The 9,808-nt window shown below is 39.2% G+C and overlaps 1 protein-coding gene and 1 pseudogene across 1 annotated transcript; both read left to right on the top strand.

The window, feature by feature from the left end:
* Positions 1-4,412: 4,412 nt before the first annotated feature.
* Positions 4,413-6,096, top strand: LOC149236283 (peptide-N4-(N-acetyl-beta-glucosaminyl)asparagine amidase A pseudogene; annotated as a pseudogene).
* A 2,079-nt stretch (positions 6,097-8,175) lies between these two features.
* Positions 8,176-9,051, top strand: LOC149236282 (uncharacterized). The gene has a single exon (XM_089368828.1). It carries the CDS (start codon positions 8,176-8,178, stop codon positions 9,049-9,051), a length of 876 nt encoding a protein of 291 aa, XP_089224954.1.
* The last annotated feature ends 757 nt before the right edge of the window (positions 9,052-9,808 follow it).

The raw sequence follows: 9,808 nt of genomic DNA, 5'->3' as shown, positions 1-9,808 counted from the left end.
ACATTTGATCATCAAGCTCTAGCTTCCCTAAGAAGATCAAGGATCCTTTGGATCATTATCATCGCTTTTCAGGGTTGAGTTTTGCTTTTATTGCCTTATGTCGCTTTTTCTGTCGCATTTGTTTGTTTAGCTTGTGAGAGTGTTGTTTCACTCATTTTGTTGAATGATCACTGGTGTTTTAACTTGTTTTAGCATGTAGAAGTGTTGTTTCAAGTTATAGATTGCCTTTCTTATGTGTCGCATGATTTTTCTCGTTTTTGCACCAATGGTCGTCTTTTCGGCAACTCCCTTCACATGCTTCATGTTCCTTCAGTTTAAACGATTGTTGCACTTGTTTCACATGCACATCTACACTTAATCGGATTTGCACTCATCCTTGTATAATCCTTTAGATATTCTTGTTTACACACTCCCCATGGGCATATTTGGGCCCCCCTTGCTCGGATCTCACATCTCACTGCATGCACTGTGCAATCTGGGAGCTCAAGGCCTCTGCCTTGGCTTTCGAAATTGCACAGAGCATGTCCTGAGCTAGCTTCAACTATGCACTGCGTAGTTCCAGGAGCCAGTCTCTTAGCATGGCCACTGAGATTGTGTAATGTGCAGTCTCTCCCAGGCCCTGGCCTAGACTGAACTGTGCATTGCACAGTTCTAGTTACCTTGTCAGTCAAAATTACGCAATTCATCCCATTATATGCTCTGATTATTGATTGTTGCTTGATCATGTTATGAAGTTAGATTTGTAAGAGCTAATGTTTGCTTGCCATGAGTGTCCTTTTTGTCCCATAGGTACCACACTCGTGAAGCACTTCTCTCCAGCAGTCATTGTACCATGGCACCAAAGAGAGTTGTTTCAAGAGCGACCACTGAAAGCAGTATTGGGGAAGCAGTTGAGAAAGTGCCAGTTTACTTGCCAATATATGCAGATGCCCAACTATTTACAGAAAAGGAATCAACACTAACATGGCAACAAGACCAGCAGCAGTGGCAGAAGGCAACAATCCAGTACAGGATCAGGGAAAGAGGAAATTGCTAACATAATAAAGGGAGAACAAAGTTGCAAAGCGAAAGTGGATTCAATCTTCATGCAAGCAACTTTGACAACAAAAGCAAAAGGAAGCAAAGGACATAGACAACATAGCAGAAGAAGAAAGAAAAGCAGAGCTTGCAAGTAGCAAAATTGAGACTGCAGCAAGTAGAATAACGACCGAAGGAAGGATGGGAACTGAGGAGGAAAGAATAGGAAGAGAAATAGAAGCGGGAATAAGAACAAAGGCAAGGCACAATGATAGAGAAAACAACGTCAGTACAAGTTAATGAGTCGGAACGAATAGCAACTAAGGAAGAGAGTGAACAGATACATGTTCCCTCATCGATGCTAAACACAAGAACCAAGTATGGCTAGAGATCGACTGGTACATGGAACAACTAAGGCGAAAGGCCACCAGGGATGACTTGGAGTTGAGCGGACAAAACATGTAGAAGTACATTGGTGGTCCTGTCATGGTCAACACCATGTTGCTCATGCTTTAAGTTGAGTTCGACATAGGCTCCAAGACCCTATACCTAGAAACTATGGAGGTAAGAATCCACTATCAGAAAGACACCATCAAGCAGTTTGGGGACATCATAGCACCATACCAAGCTTTGCATCAATACGTGACCAAGAAGCATCAAGTGGAAGTTGTCGATTTGGTCTTTCCCCAAAATTCAGAGTCATGGTGTTTTGTCTTGTTAGGTTGTCTCTAGCCTATTTTGTCTCACATGGGTACATGTGGAAAATGTATATCATTTGTAAATATGTTGTAAGTGAAATTCCAAGTGTCACTAGTGGAATGTGAACAATCATTATGTAATGTAATGAGTTATTTGTAAAGAAGTTGAAGAGTCATGAGGGTAGTCAAAAAGTCACAAAGGGGAATGTCAAGCGTCAGCCCACCCTTTGTTATAGATAGAACCTCATAACCCATAAAACAGGCTTTTGGGAGCCAAACTTTTGGCTAGGCTTAGGCTTAGAGAATTCTTGGAGAGTATTGTGACGAGCCTTGGTTTCTCCACAACGTAAAGCGAGTATAATTCTTTGGAGGAGCATGCAATGTTGACTGTAATGTTCCACTATTGGGGATAGTGGTTATCAATGATGTATGTATGGATGGAACTTTCACTTATTATAATAATAATTGAGCCAACATGCTTTCATGCATATGTTTTCATTGTGGTTGGACTATTCTGGTTGCTTTAGCAATCTATGTTGTTTAACTTACGCATTTTCTTATGAACTATTTTGTATGCAATTGTATGAATCCTGTTGAAGGCGTGTTGTTAGATTAACCCGCCACTTTGGTTTGTAGACTATTTCGCTTCCAACTTATGATGTCATTGCGCTCGTGTATTACTTTCAGGCTGCGTACTATTACAGGCTTCTAACAGGCACACTTCCTTTTTCCCTCCTTGTGTTAGAACCCCCATGCATCTCACTTGACTCGCTGCAAGGTCACGCACTTGCTTCCGACCAAAGTCATCGTACTTACCTCTACATGCTATCGCGATCAAGGAATTACATTACCACGCACCACTGGGACTCCTACTCCAAACGGTCTAAGGTCTAGTTGGGACTACTTACCGGGGAGATCCCCTTAATGTTGGTGGGTCTAACACCGTCAACACTAGGCTACATAATTGATGAGCAAAGTGTGCATGTGGATATAGCTAAGATCCAAGTCATTTGAGATTGGTTGGCCCCCACGACTCTAATGAAGCTTCACATCTTCTTAGGCCTTGCTAATTTCTATCGAAGATTTGTGTTAGGGTTTTATCATATCACTTGGCCCTTGAGTCAAGTTACCGAAGGTGGAGCAAAAGCAACGTTTTCTGGTTCGAGTCATAACAAAAGGCATTCATTGAACTGAAACAACATCTTTGCTTTGCACCAATCCTCACCTTGTCAGACTTGCAACAACCATTTGAGATCGAGACAAATGTCTTTGAATATGTTATTGGTGCAATCCTCACTTAGCATGGGCATCTAGTGGACTATCACAGCAAGATACTATCTAACATTGTTTGAAGACATTAGGGGAATTATGAGGTCTAAAATGGGTCTCCTAAACAAAATGTACAATCAAAATTCACTTTATGATAACCAATCACATTTTAGGGGATGACATCATCCCCAATGGTTGAGGTGACATTGCTTGAGTTAACGTTACTTATTTGTCACATTCTCAATGGTGGATAAAAACTCATGGCTAATCATGGTGGTGCTTTAAGTACTTTTAAAATCATAAAGTAAAATACTCATAATTAAAGTCATTTCACACTTTTTGAATAAAATATTATTATTGTCATTTCATATTTTTTAAAAGAAATAATGCGTATCTCTATACAATCTTCATGCATTTACACACTTTTCAATAAATATTATATTTGTTTATTTTCATGTATTTATTTTTAAATTATATATTGATATCATTTTATTTAATATTACAATCTCAAAATAATTATAAGTTAATATCTATACATATATCCTATACATGTGAAATCAAAATAAATAAAAATGTGACCTGTAATTTTAAGATAAATCAAATCTATGAATAATATTGTTATAATATTAATAACAATACAAACATATTAAAATTAAAGAAAAAATGTATATTAGTTTTGTATGATTTATGTTTTTCTTAATAATTTGATCTTACAAACTCTTCTTAATTTCAAGTTATTACGTCTCAAACAAAAATTAAATCTTTAATTTTTATAATTTGTTTGATAAACACTTACACAATTTTATGACAATTGTAATCTTTTTACAAATTAATACATAAAATAATATATTACATTTATTATGTTATATTATTTGACTTTTATATAGTATATTAATTAATTACATGTTATTATATAATTTGACCAGTTTATATTAATTACATGTTATTATATAATTTAATTGTATAATTTAAATAATATAAATTTTAATTAATAGTATTTTATACAATTAATTATTTATGAATTTATATTAAGGCCGATAGGCCTTCCTATGCATCAACAATCGTCTACACTTTTACTCTCCACTTGACATCTGTGTGTTGAGCTTCCAGGAGAGTTCGTGGAGTTTATGGCACCCTAAGTGAAGATATTTTCACGTCGAGGAACGTCAGGGTTCTTTCCAAATTCCTACATTGGTAATGTTTTCGAAGCAAAAATCTAGTGGCCTTATCTCCGCGTATCCGGTGGAAGAAAAAGCCGGGGTGCTCGTTTTGGCAAAACGCAAGATTTTCTGGACGCCATGCACTCGTCAGAGTATGCATCAGTCTTGTTGTTTCTATTATAAAGCACTGGTCAAGGAGCTTTCCATTATAAAGTTTTGGGCAAGGAGCAGAGGGTTGATCAGTAGACTGTGTTGAATTTTGATTTAGATGGAGATCCATTGGTAGATGCTGGTGATGTTGCTGCTGGCAACTCCAACTCTTGCCATCATTGACGTATGGAGGCCAAGGGAGGTCTCTACTACATTCACTCGATCACCCACAGACGGGGTAAATCTGTCTCCCTTCCAAGGCAATGCTGAGGAATATTTTGAGGTTACAAAACCCATCGAGGTTCCCCACGAGAATCCATGCTTTGTCCAACTGTTAGACCATGATTGTGGGTACACATATAATTATCCTCCAGTTATAGGAAAGTATACGCCACCCCAAATTGTCAGAAGAATTGGACGAAAGTGGTGATGGAGTGGAAGGCAACGTGTGATGGGTTTCAGTATGACCGTATTGCAGGGGTGTGGTTGAGTGAAGTGGAGATCCTGCGCACTTGTACAGCAGAACCCGATGGGGGACTGATTGAATGGATCATTCAGAAGGATATTACTAAATATTCTTCATTGTTAGATAAGCCTCAAATCCTTGAAGTCCAGCTTGATAACGTAGTTGATAAGACTTATACTGGGGTTTATCATGTCAATATAACATTTAATTTTTATGGAGATTCTGGGAATAAAGGGTTAGATAACACAGGGTTTGCAGATCTGATTCTGCCTATTTCGCTTCCTAGTTCTCATATTGGGGGATCCTGGTTTCAGATAGAAAATTCGTCTGATGTGCAGTCGAAGTCGTTGCAACTACCACCTAACGCTTACAAGGCCGTTTTGGAGATTTTTGCTTCATTCCATCAACATGATGAGTTCTGGTACAACAATCCCCCCAATGTGTATATTGAGGCAAATAATTTGACTAGACCTGGTAATGGGCCTTTTAGAGAATTGGTGGCCTTTATCGATGGGGTCCTTGTAGGTGTTGTGTGGCCTTTTCCTGTGATTTATACAGGAGGGATTGATACACAGTTCTGGGATCCTTTGGTTGGTATTGGGACATTTGATCTGCCTAGTTATGAGATTGAGGTTACACCCTTTTTGGGGGAACTGTTGGATGGAAAAGAGCACACATTCGGTTTCGGCGTGACCAATGCTTTGGATGTTTGGTTTATAGATGCGAACTTGCACCTGTGGCTTGATGGGAACTCTAGCAGTGCAATCATAGGGCAATTGATTGGACATGAGGAGCCGAAGTTGGAGTTGTCTCTGGTGTCAAACTTCAAAGAGCTGGATGGATCATTTCACACATTTGGCAATAGGAGGATCTCTTCCTCTGGTTGGGTAGAATCCTCTCATGGCAAGCTCATTACTAATACTTCGCAAGAGTTCACGTATGATAATTTAATGACTTTTCAAGCACTTGGAGAGCGACAGATTGTGAACCAAACGATAGCAACCAATAGTAAGGTTATTGTAGAGGTAGCCACAGGAATAGAATTATCCTCTGAAGTTGATGGCTTCTTCACTTTATATTTAGATTTCAATGCTCCTATGGTGTAATAAATGTTTCAAATGCACTAAATAAAAATGTATCCGTTGTTGACTCTAGTGGAATGTTCTTCAGCTCTCTGAATAATAATCAAAATGCAGGGGGAGACGATACGATCACCAACACCCAACAGACGTACAATTATCAAAGCACTCAAGGTTTCTATTCCAAGCAAGTTAAAGCAATCAACTCAGCACTTGTTTCGGACTCAACAGAGACTTTGTGTGGCAACACATCCTAGCGAGAGATAGTTTGTTTTTTCCAACTTCATGCCGCGCGCAAAATAGTTTCCTTTTCTTTTACTATTTTATTTATGGGCAAATGGTAATTAATTGTCATAGTTTTTCTTTGGCAACAGTTTTCTGTAACATTAACTTACAAACAACAAAAATTAAAATTTGAAAAAAATAAAAAATAAACTTACCCAAAACTAGAAAATATATGTGTCATACAAATAACTTGATTGGAGAAGAGTATATTATGAATACGGAATAGTCAACACTCGTGCTTTGCGAAAATAATGGAGAAAAGGAATTACTAATTTGACTAATCGAGTGGCTATTGAAGAATGACGAGAAGCTTCAACTGCTCATACTTACTTTAAAATAAAATAAAAAAAACATGCGTATCTTTTCACTATGGATGGTCTTGTAATCTTTTATATATAAATATATTTATTTTTTAACTCGATTCTTGTTATTCATTACATTGCATTGCAGTCTCGTTCATTGTCAGTGGATTTGAAGAAGCTGCAACTCGTAGCAAGGGGCGTCGAGGCTTCAAAACTTCTCGGGATTCGATTAGATATCGACTACAGGGCTAACACATTCGAGGTGCTCGTGATTCATGAGCAGAATCATGAGAAGAGTATTTTTGGTTTCAACGGTGATGTTGTAATGTACTCTATACATATATCTAACTTTGATATATCTGCGAGCTTATAATATGTTACAATGTTTTTTTTTTTTATCCTTTTCATCTAAACGTGTATTTACATTAAGAATGTTTTGGATTTATTAACATAGCGAATCATAAGTTTCCATAAATTAAAAATGAAATTTTGTGTGGACAACTTTCTTTCTTCTTGGTAGAGTATTTGGATTTTTCTCTATGTATGTGCATAATTCTTTCCAAAGGCAATTTATTTGTGTAATTGGCTTGCTTTTCGCTCCCTAAGTATTCAATCTGGTTGGGTAGAGAAGAATTATCAAATGGTAGGGGATAATCATGGTGGTTATTGCCTTGGTCACTAGAAAGCTTCATAGATGCTTGGCCATCTGTAGAGGTTTCTTAATTTTGGGTAATTAACTTACTCTAAAATGAAATAAGACATTCAATGTGTTCCGTGTAATATAGATATAAACAAAACATCTAAAGAAAAGTAATTGCACAATGATCCAGTCCAAGAAAACAAGGTTTTCCACAAACCAATTAAGCCTTTCAACCTTTTCGGCTTATTTTCTTATATCAAACATTTGTGCAGGGTTTCAACCAATTAACATTTCATTGAGTATATATCTACAAATCAAGGATTTTGGGATCAAATCCCACAAAGCAATTCTATACCTGCTCTTCAAATTCCTTCAAGCTTTTGAAAGTAAAACCAATGAATTATCAATATAATTTTACAATAATAAAAAACAATTAGAAGGCCTTTAGCCAGCTCAAATTGCTCATTCGTTAGGCTTGAACCAACATCTCTTCTAGAGAAATTCAACAATTCTAATTTAATAATCCTATCGGCCTCTCTTTGTACCTTTTGGGACAATTGCTAGTTATAATATATTTGAAGTTATTTAAGTGCAAAGGACAAATGCATTAGTTGTTCAATGATAATGGCTTTTTCTTAAAAAACTCATTATTATTTATAATCACATCCATACGATTTTTTATTCATTTTATTTTGGTACAACTTTTCAATTAAATTTAACTATGGTTACATGGATTGTGGTGCAAAAAGTGAATTGAAAATTTATAAATATTATTTTATTGGTTTAACTGTTATTTTATTACATTCGGTTATTACTCTCGGCTCCTGGACCTGCCCCTGCGATCCTCTCCTCCTCTCGGCTCCTTGGATTGGATCGGTCCTCTTCTGAGCGGCCCCTGCGCCGAGGAGTTCGTGCCTTGCCTCCCGCTTCGAGCCCAGCTTCTGGATCAACCCCCTGCGGGCCTTTCCCTGCGATCTCTGTTGGCTTCTCGGCCCAGGTCGGATCGGCTCCTGCCTGATCGATCAGATCGGATCTTGTCTGTCAGCCAACCCTCTGGCTAGAGGGCGTTCCATGCTGCGCTGCCCCTGAGGCGGCCGGCTTTTGGTTTGATGGAGTCCCTGGGTCATGATCTTCCCCCAGGACCTGCCGCTGAGGCATTTAACCATCTCCTGGCTGGTTTTCCCCCGAAGAAAAGATCTGAAGCCTCCAGATTCGTTAAGAAAATAGATGAGATTCCAGAGATCTCTTTGCCCCCGGAGACTCCCATGCAGGTCGCTCTTTCTCTGGCGGAGCGGGGTCTCATTGGCCAATTCACAGGACTGTGGCCATCTCCGAAAACTACAGAACAATGGGTAAACAGGAATTGGGCACCTCTGATCAGCCAAAGCGTCACCTCTTACTTTCTAGGGAGAGGTTTTTTCCTATTCGAATTCACCTCCAGAGAAGACAAGGACCTGATCTTTAGAAATGGACCGTACTTCATGGGTCCTCAGGGTCTCTACCTAAACAAATGGACACCAGATTTCGACCCAGCAGTAGATGTCCCCAAGGCTGTTCCAGTATGGGTTCGTCTCCCAAATCTGCCGGTTCACTGTTGGAATTGGGAATCCTTGAAACACATCGGCAACTCTCTCGGGAAATTCATTAACCGGGCAAGCAACAAGGATCAGTACGACTGTGCCAGGATCTGCGTGGAGGTAGATCTAGAGGAAGGTTTACCAGAAGCAGTCAAAATTAAAGTAGGCAGCTGGTCCCATGTGCAGATCTTGGATTATGAACAACTGCCTTTCAAATGCAGGAAATGCCATGTGTATGGGCATTTTGCTAGAAACTGCCCGACCAACCCAGAGCCAGAGAAAGGAAGCGAAGAAGGATGGAATCAAGTAAGAAGAACTAGAGGCAATCTAAAGGGACAGAAGCAGGGCGGGCAAACAGGCAAACCTAATGCCCAGAAACCCCCTGAAAAAAAAGGCGCAAGAAAATAAATTTATCCTCCTAAGTCAGCCGACAGAAGACACTCCAGAGACAGAGACTCAAAAGCCAGAATCCTCAAGGAAAAACTCACCTCCAACTTCCCCAAAAGAAGTTGAGAACCCCAAAGACACGGACCCAGAAGATGAAGAAGAAGATCAAGAAATAGAGGAGTCAGAAGAAGAAGGCGAAATAGGAGGCTCCCAAACCTCGATAAGAAGATCAACAAGAGGGCGCAAAACAGATAAAGAGAAAAGAGAGCAGCAGACCTACAAAGACAAGCTACAGGGCAGCCAACCAACGCTGGAAAAGCTCCTCGCTTCAAAGCCTAAAATGATGAAAAATCAGCCTCAAGGCTCCAAGGGAGCCCACCAGAAACATAAATAATGAAGGTCATCTCCTGGAACTGTAGAGGCCTGGGGAGCAAAGTCAAGGAAGAAGCCATAAGGAATTTAGTAAGAACAGAAGCCCCAGACATACTTCTCATCCAGGAGACCAAACTGGAAGACAAGTTCTTCCTGCAAATTACCAAAAATTTATGGCCCAGAAGCGAAGCAAGAGCAATCTCAGCAAGGGGTGCTTCAGGAGGGATCAGAATCCTATGGAACCCCAACATATATGCACTCAGCTATGAAGCAAGCAACACCCACTGGTTGATGCAAAAAATGCAAAACCTTGACACAAAGGAAACCATTACTCTTTTCAATGTATATTCTCCAGTCAACATAAGGGAGAAAAAGGAATGCTGGGAAACTATAAAACACCAAGCAG

Source organism: Pinus tabuliformis, chromosome 8 (genome assembly GCF_031772625.1).
Source record: "Pinus tabuliformis cultivar Carrire ecotype Pingquan chromosome 8, CPIR1, whole genome shotgun sequence".
Taxonomy (NCBI): Eukaryota; Viridiplantae; Streptophyta; class Pinopsida; order Pinales; family Pinaceae; genus Pinus; species Pinus tabuliformis.
Note: the sequence above shows the minus strand (reverse complement) of the source record. Positions and strands in the feature narration are given on the sequence as shown.

Coding starts and splice junctions, on each gene's coding strand:
- LOC149236282 (XM_089368828.1), top strand. CDS start 8,176: ATGGAGTCCCTGGGTCATGATCTTCCCCCAGGACCTGCCGCTGAGGCA.